This window comes from Alexandromys fortis, unplaced genomic scaffold (assembly GCF_014885135.2).
Source record: "Alexandromys fortis isolate MF-2015 unplaced genomic scaffold, M_Fortis_MF-2015_v1.1 scaffold_250, whole genome shotgun sequence".
NCBI classification, from domain to species: Eukaryota; Metazoa; Chordata; class Mammalia; order Rodentia; family Cricetidae; genus Alexandromys; species Alexandromys fortis.
The window spans coordinates 735803-755465 of record NW_026068128.1 but is presented as its reverse complement, the minus strand read 5'-3'; the positions used below and the strand labels follow the sequence as shown (position 1 = coordinate 755465).

The window sequence follows — 19663 nt, the reverse complement described above, 5'->3', positions numbered from 1 at the left end:
ATAATGAAGACTGGATGGCGCGTGCCTGGTAGTGAAAGACTGGGGTTGTGTTCTCCTCTTTAGCCGTCTTTGGTGCGCTTCTGCAGTCTGCCTGTGACTCTGGTCAGAATCCAAACACTTTATGGTAGAGGATGAAAGTTCTTAAATTATTTTCACCATGCAAGTCAGTGCCATCTGAACCCACATTTTTCAGCCTCTTGCCTTTCTGTAGTCATACAGATCTGTGCATACTCTAATCTGTGCTCCCTTGGGCTCTCCTAGACTTTACACTCCTGGGCAATGAATTGTTATTATGAACACTGCAGTCCATCATTGTCCTTGTTCAATTATTCACACATGGGGGTACCTGGAGTTCATCTCATCTTGAGCTCATTCCTTCTGAGACAATACATCCACCTGCCCATGCGTATATCCTTTGGAGGAATGGTGGGAACATGGTGTCCTTACAGTGTAGTGGGTAGGGAAACTTGGACTTGGCGTTGTTAAACTTTAGTAAGTTAGACAGGTATTGTCAAAGTAAGAACTAGAATTTGGATGTTTAAAATTCTGTCACTAATGGCATTGACACTGTATAGCAATGTGTAGTTTAAGAAGTGTTTTATATTCTGTGATTCCATCATCCTCACAGAAGCTTATGAGTAGATGGTGTCAGACTCTTTCCTATAGGTGAGGACACTGAAGTCAAGGTGGTTAGGTGATTTTCTGAACGTCACTAGCCACACACTAGCACCTGAACCTGCGATTCCTTGAAGAGAGAACTTTCTTGCTGGTATCACTGGTCATCTTTTTAAATATCAAAGCTAATATCCAAGTCAACCAGATCTAAATTCCTCCATGGTTGGGCTAAGCTAGAAACTAAATATAAATGTTGTCTGCCTTGGCCGGCGGTGGTGGCGCACGCCTTTAATCCCAGCACTCGGGAGGCAGAGGCAGGTGGATCTCTTGTGAGTTCGAGGCCAGCCTGGTCTACAAGAGCTAGTTCCAGGACAGGAAACAAAAGCTACAGAGAAACCCTGTCTCAAAAATCAAAAAAAAAAATGTGTCTGCCTTGAGCCAAAGCCACTCAGGATGTGTGGGGACATGGCTGTCCTCAGCTGGTCAGATTAATAGGCAGACCAGCGGATGTGTGGCATTGGTTGTTTTTTAAAGAGGGAAACCATTTAGTTTAATAAATGGATTTTGGCATATCAACTCTTTCAAATCCTCGGAAAATCATGATAAGAAAATGTTCCCGGGGTAAAAGAACTGGAAAGTTAATAGGAAGAGAACGTAAGTCATTTGTTTATTCTCATGGTCTCTCTGCGTGGCCATGAGAAATATTTGGTTTTTCGTGATGCTTCTGGTTCTTTGTCAAGTATAATAAAGCTCAGAGTGATTAGGGTCTTTTTGTAAAATGCATTTTATTTATTTTTTTTACCAATCTCATACATGTATGCAATATATTTTTACCATATCCATCCCAACACACCCCGACCCCCACAGAAGCCCCTCTTCTCCCTACCAGCCCCCCTCTGGCTTTGTGTGTGTGTGTGCGTGTGTCCGTGGCCACGTCCCACTGACTTTAATTATGTTCAGTTATATGAGCATAGGTGGAGATTATTTCCTGGAGTGTAACAACTTACTAGTCGTATGCCATTGAAGAAAATGGCTCTGGGTTAGAGGTCTTGAGTCAACTTTTGGCTTCCAGTGAGGAAAATAAATAAATCTCTACATTTGCATTTTCGTAGGCTTTTGTTTTGAACTGCATCTCAACAGCACTTTTCCATAGGGGAAAGTAAACATTGTTTGGGTGTATGTGCACTGCTAACCTTTCCCTGCAGATGCACTTTATTTCCCAGGTCCTTCACAGTGGAGGCGTCTAAGAAGCAAAGCTTGCCCCCTTGTCCTTCATTTATTCTCCCAGGAGGACTTGGGAACTTCTTAGGAGCTGCTGGCTGGGCCCACCACCCTGGACTGCGTTCTGTGAGCCCTTAGGTCACATGTCCAAATGGGGTCTAGCCAGGCTCCGGTTGTTTGAATGGTCCCACCCTGGGCTTTCAAGTATAAGGGAGAGAAAAGGATGTATTAGTCTTTGTGAAAAAAAGCCAAGTCCTCCTTGAAAGTGGAAGCATACAAAGAGAACCCTAAGATTGTGCAGGAAGCATTCTTTTTGGTGGGACATTCTGTACTTCACAGTTCTGGTCTCTGGGCCTAAGTGGCATTCACAGGCAGTGGAGCTGGGAGCCCAAACAGTTTGTGCCTCTAAAACCCAGCATTGTTGGAAACCAGGTCATCTGTTTCTCTTGGTGTTTGTCCAGGCATTAGACTGGGGTTATTTTCATTCACAGAATAATGATTTATGAGAAGCTGAAGGAGCTGCTGAGGGAGGCAGGGCCCTTGATCTGCCAGGCTGCGGTGTCTTGGTCAGATTTTGAACAAATATCCATGACTAAACTGTTGTTGGTTTTTCTTTTAATGGGAGTGGTGAATATGGCAGGCATGTATGTATGTGTGTGTGTGGTGTATACGTGGTGTGTGTGTGCGATGTTGTGCGTGGTGTGTGATGTGGTGTGTGGTATGTGTCTGTGATGTGGTGCGTGTGTGATGTATGTGTGTGATGTGGTGTGGTGTGTGTGTGTGTATGGTGTATGATGTGTGTGTGTGTGGTATGTGTCTGTGATGTGGTGCATGTGTGATGTGGTGTGATGTGTGTGTATGGTGTGTGATGTGGTATGTGTGTGTGGTGTGTGTGTGTACGGTGTGTGATGTGTGTGTGTTGTGATGTGGTGTGTGTGTGGTGTGTGATGTGTGTAGTGTGTGTGTATTGTGATGTGGTGTGTGATGTGTGTAGCGTGTGTTGTGATGTGGTGTGTAATGAGGGTGTTTATTGGACTCAGATGATGCACAGTAGACTCGGTGCTAGGGTTCCCAGGCTTCTATTTCAGAGTATCCAAGCCCAGAAGGACCCTTCTAGGGCCAGGCGAACTATGCTTGGGCCTGGACAGGCGTTGTGCCTGGGCTTACAGTGAGCCTGTGGTACCTCTTCCTGCATTTATGGTGTCTGAAAGGCTGGGTGTGATGGGGACCTGCCGTGGAGGAAATCAGAGTGTAGGAAAATCCATACAGATGTGACATATACTCTGTGGGATGTGATCCCAGACTCCAGCAGGAGCTAGCTGTTGGGAGAAGGTCCAAATCACTGGAAGCTGGTAGTTATGATGTCTGTCCTTAGGGAACAGATGCAATCTGGGCTCAAAGATGCATGTGGAGAAGGAACAGTACTCAGCCTCCACCCCACCCAGGCCCTGGGCACAGCTCAGACCTTACACCCCTCCTCACCTGACAGGCCTGGGCTTGGTTGTTCAGATTAGGGCAGCAGGGGTGAACTATGAGGGGTTACCAGGATAGCTGGGTAATACACTATGAAAGGGAACGTGTCTATTAATAGTTACAGTGGCAGAGGGAGTCAATAAATCTGAACCGTCCTTGGCAAGCTGGACATTTGATCTCTAGTCCTCAGGTTGGAGCTAATGTTTATTGAAACGAATTAAATCATTTAATGGTGGCTGGATTACAGGCTTAATTTGACACCAAAGCCCTGGGCAGCTCACTCAAGTCCTGAGAATGCTCTCCGCAGGGTGAACTTGTCCTACCTCTTCACGGGAGGCCCAGGGAACAAAGAAAGTCAGGGAGTTCCCACAAGGCAACAAGCACTGAGGGCATTCCCCGGGCCTGGCTCTGACTTCGGGAACATGATTAGACGTCCCCCAAGCCCACAGCCACTGTAATAGAGATGATGCCTCCCCTGCTTCTGTCTCAGGGATTCCGAAATAGAATAGAGGCACTCTTCATTATGCCTGACTGTAACTCCATGGCTGTGCTTACCTGGGGAGCCATCTTTCCCCTTGTCTACCATTAGACTGACAGCTGTGTCCAGACGAGCATGCATCCTTCCGTGCTTGCGGTTCAAACAGCGTTCGCGGCCCTGAGCTCACCATGTTTCCTTGGCCGTTGCAGGTAGACACCCAGACCGAGGAGAGTGACATGAACAAGAGGAGGCGTCAGGGCGTCAACAGCCTGGAAGAGGTGAGTGTGCCTGGGCTCGGCTGATACAAAGGCCCGCATCCTAAGGGCCAGTGGCTCCGGGTGTGCTTGCTTAGCTATATCACTAGCCCTGTTCCCATTTTGTTTGTTTTTTTTTTTTTCTCTCATGAACCACTGGGATCCAGGCTCAGTTTGATCACTTTACTACTTCCTAGCTGCGTAACTTGGAGGATGAAACCTCCCCGGGGTGAAGGGTCATGGCTGTCAAATGTGCTGACACAGCCAAAATGTTTAAGACTTCGAAAGGTTTTTAGATTAATAAGACGGCACACATAACATAGTTAATTAATATTGAGTTGCTAATCATAGTAAGTAGGAAAGAGACACCAGCTGACAAGCTCTCTGCACTTTTTGCGGCTTCCCTCTAAAGCCTTGAAGACAAATGTTGGGTGCCCGCGAGTGCCACCATCTGGAGAAAGGAGAAAACTGTAGGAGACGGTGTCGAAGTCTAGATAGAGCCTGCCTCTGAAAAGGGCAGGAGGGTATGAGTTCTACCTCAATGAAATAATCTAAAGAGACACGAGATGTGCATGTGTGTATGTGTTGGAGGGTGATCATGCGCCTTGTATGCGTGTGGAGGTCAGAGATGCTGTCGAGCGTCTTCCTTGTTTGCTCTTCACTTACTTTAAAAAAAAAAAAAAAACAGGGCTTCTCTGTATAACAATCCTAAATATCCTGGAACTCACTTTGTAGACCAGGCTGGCCTCGCACTCTCAGAGATCCACCTGCCTCTGCCTCCCAAACGCTGGGATTAAAGATGTGCACCACCACCGCCCAGCATCTGTTTTGAGACAGGGTCTCACTCTGAAGTGATAGCTCATCCGTTAAACTTGACTGGATGGCCAATGAGCCCTAGGGATCAGCCTGCCCCCCACTTTCCACTGCCATGGCTATAGACATGTGCCACTGTGCCTAGCTTTTGGGGGGGATTGGGAAGACCTAGGTTCAGGTCTTCATATTTTGTATGCCAATCACTTTACCTCCTCAGCCATCTCGCCAGTCCTGTACTTCATTTTTCAAAGCCATCCCAGTTCTGCAAAAGGAAGCATACGTATGGCCATGAGGTGTAGGCAGCAGCTTTAGCTGAGCTACTGGCTGATGCCGTAGCTGACTCAGAGGCATGTGGGGTGATTTACAAACTACATCGATGCTTGATTCCCAGGACTTAGAAGAGACTTATTTGCCTCCTCTGTGTGTGACTTTATTGTTATATTTTGTAAAACATCAGTCATGCCTCAGACTTGTTCTATCTCCCATCAGTGAGCTGCCAGTCAAGCCAGAAGCCCACCCTGATAGAGTGTGGCTGTCCACCACTTACCTCATTCTCTGATCAAAGGAAATCTGGAGTTCAGTTCACATTGTGCAGTGTAAACATGCTCGCTGCCCTCATCTGAAATGTTTCCAGAACTTTTGGGGCAATCCTGCCAAGAACTGTGGCTTCGGGGGGTCTGGAGAAATGCCTGCGCAGTTAAGAAAGCTCACTGCTCTTCCAGAGGACCCAAGTTCAGTTCCCAGCACCCACATCATGTAGCTCTCAACTGCCTAAAACTACACCTCCAGGGAATCCAATGCCCTCTTCTGACCTTCAGAGGTACACACACACACACACACACACACACAGTTTTAAAAATGAAAAACAATGCAAACTCCGGTGCCCTGACTCAATGAATCGGTGCACTGGTGGCTGTGTGGCCCACTATTGTCACCGACTTTGATTTGTGCAGTGTTCACTCAGTAGACTTCACCCTCCCTCCCTCTTGATCATGTGTGGTTTGTGTGCAAGACACATTTCATACCCTAAAGCAGGGAGTGGCTCTCCGTTTTGCGTTTGTCCAGAACTTGACTGTGCTATGCATACACGACCCCTTCCCCAGGCTCCTCTCTTTGGGATCTTATTTTTAAAAACGGTCAACTTTAGCTTGCGTCTTCCCACGCATCTTCTCTGAATGAACACACCTTTACCTTCTCAAGAATGCTGTTCCTGTGGGGAGACTCATTGTCTCCTTCGGGGGGCCTGACCACCCACTTGGCAGTACCCTTCTGTATGCTCTGAGGTGTGTGGGAAAAGATGCATGGAACAGGAAATACATACTAAGAAATTGTATTAGTTAGTTTTCAAATCGTATTAGTTAGTCGACGAGTGAGATGGAGCTCCATTTTGTAAGCCATCGTAACCAAGCTTGTCACCATCACGCATCCCAACAGGATGGATGCGAAGGCCCCTTCATCCCTGTGCTATGAATCCCCAGAACCTCCAGTCCCAGGCTAATTGTGAGAGCACCTCGGACCAACACAGATTGAGATCTTTTTATACAATGGCTGCCAAGTGCCCTTCAGAAGTGTCAGAGCCAAGGAAGATAGCAAAATTGCCAGAGACTGGAGGAGACTAAGGAGACAAGATGACTCAATGTGTGGGATCCTGGATTGGAGCCTGGAACAGGAGATGGGTGGGAATGGAAAAACTGATGCAATCCAAACACGGCCCATGGTCCAGTTGAGAGTATTATGCCAGTGTCCGTTCCCTGGCTCTGATAACAGTGCTGCCATTATTCCTGAAGCTACATCAAAGGTGGCTGGGGGAGGCGTCCTCGGGAGCAGGCTGTACTTCTTTGTACCGTCTGTGTAAATCTAAAGTTATCTCTGAATTATTTTTTCTTTAAAGATTAGAGTTGTGGGCGAAGTTGGGAAAGAGAGTGCAGAGGAGAGGAGCAAAAAGATGAAAGCCTGTGCTCACCATAGTCGGACTACCTTCCCTTGCCACTCTCTCTCCACTTCTCAGACTAAATGATATATTTTGGAAATTATTTTATATAACACTTCTCTATTTGAACTGATTTTTTTTTTCTTTTGCTATAACCGCTTGAAGTGGGACACTCCTCCCATTTTGTAGATGGAGCAAATTCAGAGACATACGTTGCCTGGGTTCAGGACTGGTAGGGAGAAAGAATTCAAACTCTAACTGCCGGGTTCCCAAGCCAATATGTTCATCCTTTAGACACATGGCATTGTGCAGTGAGCATCAGTTCCAGAGGACACCCCTGCTGTCTGCCCTCGCTCCCACAACCCGCTGAGGGGCCCTGTGTCCTGACGATCCCTGGATTCCCATGTGCTGTTTTTACCTTTGCAGCTGCCAGTTTTCTCCAGCCGTAGCTTGGGCTCCAGTCAAGAGTGTGCTAGAGAAGGCGGCAATCAGAACAAAGTCAAGTCCATGGCCAGTCAGCTGCTGGCCAAGTTTGAGGAGAACACACGGAACCCTGCAGCCCAGAAACAGGTAATGCTTTATATGGTCACTGGACATATCCTACTGGTAGCGGAACCTGGCTGGCTAGAGATGGGCTAGGGTTCACCTCCTGGGTGTGGCCAAACGGGGGGGGGGGGGAAGACTTCAGTCTCCTGGTTGTGAAATAACAGACTTTTCCATGGGGTTCTGTTTGAATATTTAGGCCTTCATACTGGATCCCTAACAAGTAGGGGTGCTAGCATTCCAATGTGCAGTCTGGGAGTCACAGTTTGCTGGTGCCCATCTCTCAATTAGTTAAATTGCTTTTGCCCTCAAACCATGATTTTAGCCAGTGTGAGAGAGGGCAGCTGGAGTCCAGAGGCCATGTAGGAGAATACTGCCCAAGTCCCTGGTGAGGTGGCATACCCTGATCAGAGGTGCAAGGACTTGGCCAACTTCCTCAGCATGCCCTGGTGCCTCTGCCCTCCCTACACCCCAACAGGCTCTGCAGGGTCGCTGTGTTTGACCAGGCTGGCTGCTGTGGCTCACGCCGTCATGCCTCGTTTCAAGTCTGTGTTCTTAGCTTGGTTGCTCTGTTCTCTTGCCTTTGGATGTATACTGTAAAGTTACAATATGTTGTCATGATATAAGACTCTGGGGGTCAGATTCCCTTTGTTTATTGTGGACAGTGGTCCCATGACAAAGCTGGACAGTCTCTCCCCTGGTTAACTTTAGAGGCACACGTGAATGGCTCCTTGGTCTTGGGGCTAGCTACAGCTCTCCTGGACAACTAATCTTCTCTAGGAAGCGGATTTGAAACAAAAGGGCAATTTTCTTGAGTCCTGTCTTTGTCTAAGCATAGTTTCAATGGTCCCTCCCCGAGGCCTTACTCTGTTCATTTGACCTGGACATCCCTGTCCTGGCATTGGCAAGAAGCTCTCTGTTTCCAGGAGGACTGTGCTGGTCACCCTAGCCTGGTGTAGGCTGGCACTGATGGCCCAGAGCCCTGTGTTTGAGCCAAAGAGCAAGGCCTGTGGGATTGACACGTTGTCCCAGAGCAGGGAGCTACAGAACTTGCCCATCCACATGCTTGTAGAGCCAGGGATCCAGTTTCCAAGCTGGGCCGGGCTTGCAGGAACCCAGCCAGCCGCATCTCTGCTCCTCCACACAGCGGTGTCTCCTATTCCTTGTATCTCCCTCCCAAATCTGCGTGCCTTTTCTCACTCGCCTTTTCTTTCCTGTCTCCTTGGGCTGCTTCTGTGGACGGCCTTTTCCCTCCCAGGACTGCCACCGGGTCTCGGGCATAGGTAAGCCTGTCTTATGCTCTGCCTCTCGCCCTCCTGCTACCCCTCACTGCCCCAAGCTGGAGGACTCCACTCCAAGGCTTCCACCTCCTCTGAAAAGGCAGGTAGGGCTCTTTCCAGTGGCTGCTATTTTGGTAAAGCTTGGAGTAGGGGATTTGGAGCCAAGGGGTGGGATGCATGGCTCCCTCCAGCCCCCATACGTGACTGATTATAGAATCCCTGTGCATGAAGACACAGTTCAAGGTTACCATCCTTATGGATAAGAACAGCTACATAGGGAACACCTGATGTACGTGTATGCCACTGGGCCCTCAGACCATCACAGGTGTTACCCAGCCAACCATGCACAACACACCCTTGATGCTGTTGCTAGGGGGAGAGTAAACAGCTCCAGGTGGCCACTTTGGAGAATTTCCACGCGATGCTTTAGTACAGAGGGGCTAGCGAATAAACTGATTTCCAAATTATGGAGAAAGCAACAGTGGAATGGGCTAGGGATGCCTTATGGCTCCACCCACAGGAAGAGTAAGGCTGGGGCATGGTAAAGGCCTTTCCAGATGTCTGAGCAGCCAGAGCCTGCATGGAGAGACTCTCTGGCCTTAGAATCTGGACAGAGTCAGGATAAGCACCCACAGATTCCAGGGGCATCTGGTCAGCACTGGCTGTTTGTTGTATACTGGGTACCAGAGGTAGAGAGCGGTAGGTGCAGGGCCTACGCAGCAACTGCGTGTCCGTGTGCAGACCATTCTCACGACGAGGTCTCCTGCATACCCAGGTCAACCACAGCCCCTAATGGGATGGGCCCCGCCTTCCTTGAGGTATCCTAGGCAATCTGAGAACAGAGATACACATGGGAACCAGGGCTGTAGAGGTTTGGCTGTCTTAGGCGAGGCCCAGGGCTGAGTACTGTTGATTGAGTGCTAGGGGTACCACCAATACAGATGCAGAAGCTCCTCCTTCACCCGGGCTAGTCTGTGACCATTCTCAAAGTGCCACCTGCTGCTGTACCCTCTATCTCTGGTCCTCGTGGGGGTTTCTCCTGGGGGGTGGGGCCTATAAAGGGAAGGAAGCTGACTTCCCCCCTCTCCCAGTTCTCCTCCGTGGTGGCTACAGGACAGGTGCTCAGAGAACTCAATCAAGTACCTGCTAGCGGCGAGTGCCCAAGCAGACCCTGGAGAGCCAGGGCCAAGTCAGACCTGCAACTGGGTGGGGCTGAAAATCTCGCCACTCTGCCTCCCACCTGCCAAGGGGCACTGGCCCTGTCCGGGGTGCTGCGGCGGCTGCAGCAAGTAGAAGAAAAGGTTCTTCAGGTGACCGCCCCCTCTGCCTACCTGTGTCCGTGTCCCGTCCTACCTGTTCCTCACCCACGCAGAGCAGGTCCCTCTTGCTCTGCTTCCTTTCCTATCTCCTGTCTGCTGTGTCTTGAGGAGACAAGCCTGGCTCATTCCTTCCTCTCTCCCTTGGAGGTGACCCTCATGGCCACTGTCGCCATCTTTCTCCTTTCTCACCTTGACTGCAGAAGAGGGCCCAGAACTTGGCTAACAGGGAATTTCACAAAAAGAACATTAAGGAGAAGGCAGCTCACCTGGCCTCCATGTTTGGACACGGGGATTTCCCACAGGTAAACCAGGGGCTTTCGCAGTGCTCGGGAACCAGGGCTGGATGTCTAGCCAAGTAGCCATGAACCAGCTCCAGAAGCTCACTTCTCTCCTTCCTTTTCTATAGTACAAGAAGTGATTTCCTTTTTACGCCATTGATAAATTTGAGCTTGCATCTAATAGACGCAGATGCATAGTTTTGAGACAGAAGACACGTTATGACCAGGGGAATGGAGGCGGGAGAGTAAGCTCAAGTGAAAAGAAACCCCCACCCAGCAAAAACGGGGACTTTAGGACTCTAGTTGGGCTGAGTGTGGTGGCACAAGCCTTGAATACCAGCATTGCAGAGGCAGAGGCCAGTGGATCCTTGTGAGCTTGAGGCCAGTCTGGTCTAATAGTGAGTTCCAGGACAGCCAGGGCTACGCAGTGAGACCCTGAATACAAAGTAACATTAAATCAAACTAAACAACACTAGTCAAGAGTATCCAATCTTTTGACTTTGGGCTGTGATGTGCTGGGTCACATTTATAGTTATCCTGGGGCGCACGAGGACCACAGCTCCCAGCTTCAGCTGTCTCTCAAAGCAGCAGTGCTAAGCTAATGCAAGAAACTTTGCCTTAGCATGGGAAGTACAGCTTCCTCCAGGCCGCCTGCTTATTTAGAAACTGGTAGGAAAAGAGGAGCTGGTGTTCACAGAGCAGGAAATGAGTAATAGTGGGGTAGGGGTATTCTCGTGGCATCCTCCTCCTTCAGCAAGCTAGAACACATCTTAGCCACCTTCACTCAGCCCCCTCCTGTGTCTCCAGCTGTCAGTGGAGCCACGCACAGAGGGAAGGATATTACCAGGGTTCTAGCAATCTCCAAGAGGCAAGTGTGTGCCTCCAGCTGCTGAAGCCCCAGCTGTGGCGAGCTGCCCCCATTGGCTCAGGCTTCTCCCCTCCTAAGCCTGCAGCTGCTCCCTCATACCAGACTCTTCTATGGTGGATTCTCGTGAGCACTGCAGTCTGGGGCAGCTCTAGGCAGGAGCAGAATGGGTCTCCCTGGGGTTTTTCATGGAGCTGGAGCAGACACAGTGCAGCCAGGAGCCACATAATCCCACTTGGCTCCAAGGACACACTCCTGTGTCATCCTGAGACGCGGCTCTCAGCGTCTGCTCCTCCATGGGTATGTTAAAGGCAAGATCGTTCCACCTGCCACAGCTATAATCCTGCTTTCTTTGCTGTCTCTGTTCCATGCAGGATAAACTCCTGTCTAAGCGTCTGCCTCACGCTCCTCCTCCATCTCCTCCCTCTGGCCTTCCATCTCCTGATCCAGCTGCTCCTTCCTCTCCACCAGCTGCCGACTCTGTCTCTCCTGCCAGAAAGGTAGTCATCCCGGAATCACCACCGCCTCCACCCCCTGCATGTTCTGAGATGTTCTCAGGCTCCATTTGGCCGACACAGCCAAACATCTGGAGATGGGCTTGGCTGGGATGAAAGTTTGTTAGCTATTGTACAGCAGTCCGGTTTAGGTTTTGTATTAGTGCATGCATCTAGCAGAACGGCTTGAGCCTGCGCTGCCATTGTCACGCTCACACAGAAAGTGTCCATCTGGGACCTGGATGCTGAGCCCTGCCCAGGTACTGAGAAAAAAAAGGGGGGAAGCTTTGGACCCCTTACTACAGTTCGGACAGAAACAGCACCCCGTCGTAAGAATAATCACACATTTAATATGTAGAGCTGTGAAATTGGGCATGCCTGGCCTAAGCACGTGGCAATTTCCCACAGTAAACTCAATATGGTACTATTCATGAATTTTGTGAGCCATAGAACGGAGAAGATTGCAAGAACAGAGAGAAGCCTGCAGAGGGTTCAGAGGCAGTAATAGGGGACCTGTGTGGACGATTTCACATGACTAGTTTCCTGAATGGAGAGCTAGGGTGTGGTAGGAAGTGATCAACATGTATAAGGCAGGCCTGGCATGAAATGAGAGGACAGACTGTCTGGTGTCACCGGGCTCTGAGATGACAGTGTGTAAGGCTGGACAGAGAGTGAGAGCAGCGCACAGCACGGTCAGTGTGTTCGGGAATGTCATCCTCTCACGGGGCTATGTGAGCTACTGAAGGGAGCACCCTGTGTTCTCAAAAGCAGTACAGGAGTTCGCTTGGCAGAAGAGATGCCAGAACGAACTGTGATTTAGTGGATAGTGAAGTGTTCTGTGAACAAGAATGAGTTTGGCTCTGTGGCACATTCTAGTCTCCAAAATGAGTGAGTCCCAAGCCAAAGTGTGCTCTGCTGAACGTAGTCTGCTGGCCTGGCTCCTGCTGAGGCCAGGGTGCAGGCTGGGTGTCCCATCTGTCGGACTCCTGTTTGGCTCCTGGGTTGTTGAGCTGGTGCACATCCAGCTTCATGCTATCGTCTTAGCAAAGGGTTCCAAGTTGCCCCTTGTTTTGTAACTGGTTCTGTTCCCGTGGACACCCCTAGCATCATCTGTAGGGGGAAGTGTGTAGAAAGAATCTCCACAGACAGATGAAATCTTATTACCCAGCCCCCTCCCAGGTTCCCCACATGGGCATGAAGCTCCCCCAAAGACCAGGAGGAAACGACACAAAGAGACAAAAACACTTCTGATTTCCACTGCTACTGAAAACTCATGAGAAAGATACCAACAACCCGGCCAATGTCAGCCCCTCGGCCAGCGCTCTGTCTGTCTGGTCCTCTGTTCTCACCCCACCCCCAGTGTAAAGGGGTCCTGGTTCACATCATGGAGAGCCGTATGCGTGGAGACAGACATTTTTGTCACCACCATTAGCAAGGTCTCAAGATAGACTTCCATCAAGGGCGCTGTTTCCTGCTGTGGGGAACATCACTTCCACCCTTGATCTTGGCGGGATGACGGGGATGGTGGAGGTGGTCAGGGCGCTGGGCGCAGACCATGCAGGGACTCTATTGGTTAGCCAGAGCCACCCTGCTTCTCCCTGCCTAGCCTTTCTCCTGCTTCCTGGGACCTTCAACGCTGAGCTTGCCAAGACCTGCCCTCTTTTCGCCCCTGATTTTCTTCTACCCTCAAGAAGTTCTCTCTGTCCTCTAAGTGACAGCAGGAGGTAGAGCCTGGGGTCTGGTGGACCCTTGTCCATAGTAAGCTTATCCCTCTCGTGTTATCACAGAGCCCCCACACAAGGCCTTTCTCGGGACAGCCACGTCAGTTTGGTCCACAGTTTGGCTGCTGGCACTTGCCAAGTTTGTTGAGCTCTTGCAAGAACAGGATGGTGGTGAATGACTGCACAACTGGGCCAAGGATTGCTTCACTGTGGCTTAGCCAGCTGACAGGCTGAAGAGCAATGAGTCCCACAAGAGGAGCTAACTCTGCCCCTCGGGGTGTTTGTGTGAAGACTAGACTTGCAGGATTTACTCTGGGATTTACGTATTAGAAGGAGATGCCATCAATTGGGCATGTTTTGGCTGGGCAACCTGTCTTGTGTTAGCCCTTGTTAGGACAGAGCTCAAGGGCCCCTCCATCCTTGGCCTCTTCCCTCTGTCGTGGGGATAGAACTAGGCAACTCTGTAAAAGTCTCTGGTATATATCCCAGTTCAGGATTATTTGAATATGCCAGTGCTGGTGTGTATTGGGAAATAGGATGTTATTAAGTAGAAGAATCTGAGCTTAGAACCAGACTTGAATTTAAAGTACTGCTCACTCACTGTGTGACTTTGGATCTCTCTGAGCCTTAGTTTCTTAGCCTATAAGCTGGAGCTATATCAGCTACTCCTTGGGGTGGTTAGAACATTGGAGATCCAACATATGCAAAATGCCTGGAATATTGAATAAATGTTCCCTTTCCCAATAGAAGAAACATCTAGAAAAAAACTCATTTGCCTAAAACACATATTTCTAAAATGCCAATTATTTTAAGGCTTTCCATTTTCTACCGTAGCCACTTAAGAACAAATGCCACCGTGGCTAATTTAGAGTCCAAAGGGATTCGGGAACCATCTGCAGAGCTATGAGGGCTAAATGCATGTGATCAACTTTGCGTGCCTGTCATTCCGGGTAAAGTTAGGCAGATGAAGACTCCCCCAAGGGAGCTCACAGCCCTTAAGGCTTGCCTCATCTCAGTTCTGAGCATGTCATTTCCAATGTCCTTATAGAAGACAGTATTAGTCCCTTACTCTCCCCTTGCCTTGGGCAGAGACAAGGAACCAAATCCAAGGCCTGTTCTCTGTGGTTTTCTTATCTAGGGACTCCTCACTGTGGAATGTCCTTGACCCCCAGGACCCAAGAGACCACTCTAGCTCTGCGGTTTGACCCTTCCCCTTCTCACAAATGCTCAGCTCCAAACCTCTGGAAGCTTGAGTCTTGCTCCCAGATGGTCTAGCGTGGGCTTGCTTGATGCTCAGAACACGCTAGCTGGCCACAGATGACTCAACCCTGCAGAGAAGCACTGCCTAGGCATCTGCTGTGTGAGCTGAGTTCTGGGCCCAAGGAGGGGAAGTCCTACTGTTTTGACTCAAAGGGCCTGGCGGCCTGTATCCTCCTCCATTGTAGGCATCATATCTGTGACAGAGAAAGAGAGATGGCTAAGACAGGACACTGACATCAGGGATGCAGACTCGGGGAGTAGCTGAACCAGCCGAGTCCAGTATGAGAAAGATTCCCACATCAAGAGACCTGGGCTGGAGAGGGTCACAGGCCTGTGCGAGGCCTGTCTCTTGGTAGAAAGCTAGTCGCCCTTGTAGCCTCTGGCATCAATGCTTGTGACAATATCTGTGTCACCATGTTTGAATCAAGAGTGTCTCTGGGAAGATGAAGCCACACCACTCTTATTTGTGCAAAGAAGAGAGAGAGAATCTAAAAACCAGAACTCAAAACTATGTGCATGACAGTATTCCAGTCTTGCTGACTCCTTGCTGAGGAACACTGGGTGCCCAGCACTTGTGAAACTCCACCTAAGGGTTTTTGCTTTTTATATGTTTGTTGTCTGTGTATGTCTGCATGCATGTATGCTGTGTGTGGGTATCTGCAAAAGGAGCTGGAGTTACAGTTGTGAGTCACCTGATGTGGGTACTGGGAACTAAACTCAGGTCTTATGAAAGAGTAAGATGCATTTAACCCCTGAGTCACCTCTCCAGCCCCTACCCAGGTCTTTTAGGGTGCTTCCATAACCCTGCAAGCTTGGGAGTGACCTCCCCGTTTCCCAATTGGGAAAACTAAGGCTCATAGCAGAGAGATAATATATGTGAGGTTAGTCACATGTCATGTGAGATGCTGCCCCCAAATAACCAACCGTTCTGCAATTCATTCTAATGAAGTCACTGAAAAATAGTTTGAATTCAAAAGGAACAGCAAATAGTGGAAAATATCCAAATGTAATTCTTGAAAATTACAAGACTATAAATTATATAGGAACTACAAGACCAGTTCCAGGGAATCCCAAAATTGCTAATTCTTGGTGTTCTGGGGTTAAGTTATCAGACTGTTCAGTTTCACATTTCAGTAAATGTTTCCCAGGCAGACCACCAGTGTTCCCCTCATCCAGCCCCCACCCCCACAGCACGTGTGGCTTGCCACTCAATGTATGTGACTCTTCTTGCTGGGAATGTGTAGCTCGTATGCTGTAGTCACCGCCAGGATGAACTCTCGAAGGCTCTCCACAAACCATGCCTTTCATCGCTTCTGGGAACACAGGCCACCTGCTAACTCCCCAGCTGGAGAAAACGTGGTCCTCACACAGAGACCGGGTTATAGTCTCCCTTTCACAGAGCCAAGAGAGTCGTCCTCCTGTTGAGAAGTAGAGTGAGTTGGATAGGTGGCTCAGTTAAGAGCACTTATCATTCTTGCAGAGGACTTGGGTCAATTCTCAACACTGTTGGTGGCTCACAACATCTGTAGCCCCAAATCCAGGGGATACGACGCCGTCTTCTGGCCTCTGAGCTACGTGTACATACATGCAGGCAAACCCTCATACACATATAATAAACCTAAAATGATTTTTAGAAGGAAGATAGCTCCCAGTCCTCAGGCTGATGGTCACTTTCATGCTGGTCTTGAGTAGGCTTCAAGAGCCCTCTCATCCCTTAGGGCAAGTCTCCCTCCTTTGAGTGCCTTATAGCCTCTGTAAATCCCATTTATGGCTCAGTGATCTGGATGGTTCCCAGTAGGTGGGAAGAGCATCCAGGAGACCCACTGCCGACTTAGCTGGCTCAAAAAAAAAAAAAAAAAAAAACTGGGTGTGGCCTTCATCTTGGACATTGCTGTCTCCTGACACCCTGCCCAGCTGCCAGGTGACTTGCACAGCTGATTTGAACAACTGAACAGGCTGTGACCATTCCAGTGTGTTTTAGGGATACCACCAAGCACCCATACAGTCCTCTGCATGCTCCAGTGATTTCTCCCTAAGACAGGATTGCTTAGAAGTTCAGTGACATAAAGTGCTTATTAGCGAAGCAGTTAATAAGGTCTCGTTAGACATTCGGGTTTCTAGTCTCAGACAGTACAGGCTGAATCTCGGCTCCATCTGAAGGCAGATACTGTCCGTGGGTGTTGTGACACACCTTGTCTCCTTTCTGGGAGAGTGATATGGAGCCAGTTCTCATCACAGGAGTCTGGGCGGGCGTTACCCAGGGAGAAAGTTAGTCTCCCTTCCCTCTTTATTTTCAAGTAGACCTTGTATTCTACAGCCTCCATCTGAGGGTCAGGATTGAGGGCCCCACCAGGGGACAGAACATCAGACAAGCAATGGCTGATCATCCTGAACCAATACAACTGAACCTTCCTAGAAGGAGCCAGGTTGTTTGGCTTGTGCAGGCTCCTAGAAGTGGGAAGAGGTTGTATCAAATCAGAATTCTAATCTTTCCCAGGCTAGACATGAGGGCAGGGACCGGATTGGGGGAATGGGGTGGGTGGAGGGTCAGTGCCTGGCCTGCAGCCGTTGTTCACAAGCACAAGCTGAGGAGGCCCAGCCTACACTAGAGAGATCAGAACCCCTTACCCCAGCAGCCTGCAGCTATGTTCCTTATAGTCCCCAAGAACCCTCCTCACATGGAGTGACTACCAACCTGCTCTCAGTAGGACAGCTTCTAGACTCGCCAGAGGTGTGAGGGTCTCTGTGACCGTCTCTCCTGCCTGCTCAGCTTCCTGTATGTTCACCCCCATGGTATCTGCTTTGTCTGGGATCTGAAGCGTTAGCCCCAGATGCTGGGGTGGTTCTGCTCCAGGAGCTGGGGGTCCAAGCTTGGTTGCAGTTCCTTAGCTCTCCTGCTTTGTTCTCAAGCCTGACTGTTAGCACATTAGACGTGGCTCCCAAGAGCAGTCTAGATTTGGATGGCAAGCATTATTTGATCACGTAAGACTCGGTGTTTCTTGAGGCAACACATTGTACTAGAATCCTGGCAGCCTCGATGGCTTACTAGTTCTGGCCGTTCTTCTCAGCGGTTGAATCTGAAAGGCAGCAGGTCTTGGAGCCTCCCCTCAAGAGCCTGGGGATCACAAACAGTACGTATGGCCTCCTGGGCTATGCATTATTCACCTCCTGACAGCAGACAAAGCCTTCTCAGTGTGGTCTGTCAAAGCTGCTGGGGAGGGAGGGGCCTAGTGAGACTTGGCTGGGCCTGGATGTGTGATTATTCCATCCCCTATTCGAGCTGTTCAGTGATGCTGGTCTGTAGCCATCGCTCCAGAGCTGTCTTCTGACCACTGTGCTGAGCAGGTCATGGGGTGGGACTCAGACCTAGCTCCTCTCTACAAGTTTCCAAGACATGCCACAAAGCAACAAGCTCTTGGACTTGGTTCACTCATTTAGGAAAAATGCAGATCTTTTGCATCTCAGAATACAAACCCTAGACCCGTTATGTACAAACTCCCTCCCCAACCCCTGGCTATGATTTCATTGTCTATGATTTTATTGTTGGTTTTGGGATTTGTTTTTTATGAGTTGAAAGCAGGATCTCATTCTATAGTTCAGACTGGTCTAGATCACACTCTGTTGCTCAGGCTGGCCTCAGATCCACAGCAATCCTGCATCAGATTCCTGAGTTTGGGGACTCTAGGCCTGTGTCACTGTACCTGGCTCTATCTCTGTGATCTGGCAAGCTGATAGGAGTAGAAATGTGGGCTTTTTCCTTTTGCTACCACCAGTCTGGGAGTTCCTGCCTTCTGTCCATTCCTATACCTCTGGTGTCTGCTCCAGGTGATCTGGTTTACCTCTGGGGATGCTGTGGTCCTGCCTTCCTCCAGGCTGGAACCCTCTTCCCCTCGCCCGACATTTCCGCTGGGTGCTAACTGCCTCTCTTTTTGTCTGTTTCCTCGCCTCTGCGCTCTCGGCTAGCTGACAGTAGGGAAAGTGTCCAGTGGAATAGGGGCCGCGGCTGAAGTGCTGGCCAATCTGTACTTGAATGACCACAGACCTAAGACACAGGCCACCTCTCCAGACCTGGTAAGGAAACGCACGGTCAGCCTCCTCCTGAATCAGGTGTTTGCCCAGCCTCCCCAGGCAAAAGTATGGGACCAACAAGGGGGTGCTGGAAGTAGGCCAGAGCCAGCAGAGGCTGGGGAAGCGACATTTCCTCAGAGACTGACTTCGCCCGGGTCCTTGTGGTTCGTTTCCCACGCACGATATGCTCCCTGCTATCTGCGACTTCCAGGATCTATTCAGTATCAGGCCTTCAGGGCTATCGTACAAGTCCCGATGTTCAGCATTTCGTGTCCAACCTGAGTAGATCTAAGTAAACCTGGGAACCGAGGCATGTATAGCAGGGTGAGTACGTCTTCCCTCTGACTCTCTCTCGCCCTCCTCGCTCTAAGTGGCATGTTGCTACCAGCAACACTGTACACTGATTGTTGAGCTGGTTTCCTTTGGGCTCACTGACCTGGAATTGCCCAGCACCAGCCTGCTCCAGCCCTTCCCTTCCCCATTGCTAGAGTGGAGGGAACCGTAAGACACAAGCTCCCTTTTTTTGGCTCTCTCTTGAATAGATCTGAAGTCACACCCAGTGACCTCACTTGACCCCTGCCACTGCAGGGGCAAAGGCGTATAGCACACCTTCTCATGGTTTCTTTCCCTCTTGCTGTGATGGACTACCCCGATAAGCCTAACTTCAGGGGAGAGTGTTTATTTAACTCATAGTTCAAGGCACAAGTCCATCATAGCAGGGAGTCAAACAGGAACTTGAAGCAGGTGGACACATTGCATCCACAATCAGCAAGCAGAGAGAGTTAGATGCAAGCTTTCTGCTGTTCTGTCTATGCCGTCCAAGCTCCTAGCCAGAGAATGGTACCACTCACAGTGGGCAGGTCTTTCCACCTCGGTTAGCTAATCAAGGTAATCTACCACAGGCATGCCCAGAGCTCCCAGGTGAGACTAGATTCTGCCAAGCTGACAACTATCGCTGATCATCACACGGCATCACTGTGGTACCCAGTGACTTTTACCCTCTGGGACGGACCGCAAGAAACAACACAAGATAGACGTATTCAAGCAAGAT

General features: G+C 49.7%; 1 protein-coding gene across 5 annotated transcripts in view; it reads left to right on the top strand.

The window, feature by feature from the left end:
• Mical2 (microtubule associated monooxygenase, calponin and LIM domain containing 2) overlaps positions 1–19663 on the top strand; it is a 205425-nt gene that overhangs the window by 106457 nt on the left and 79305 nt on the right. For 3 of the 5 annotated variants that reach the window (XM_050125900.1, XM_050125899.1, XM_050125901.1), the window contains exons 16-17: positions 3997–4065; positions 7211–7354. In XM_050125900.1, the coding sequence (XP_049981857.1) occupies positions 3997–4065; positions 7211–7354 (213 nt within the window). Of the gene's footprint in view, positions 1–3996; positions 4066–7210; positions 7355–8585; positions 8712–9698; positions 9918–10126; positions 10229–11443; positions 11573–11877; positions 11893–14097; positions 14115–16770; positions 16785–17363; positions 17378–18507; positions 18616–19663 lie in introns of all 5 variants that reach the window. The other 2 variants (XM_050125902.1, XM_050125898.1) reach the window with 2 other exon arrangements.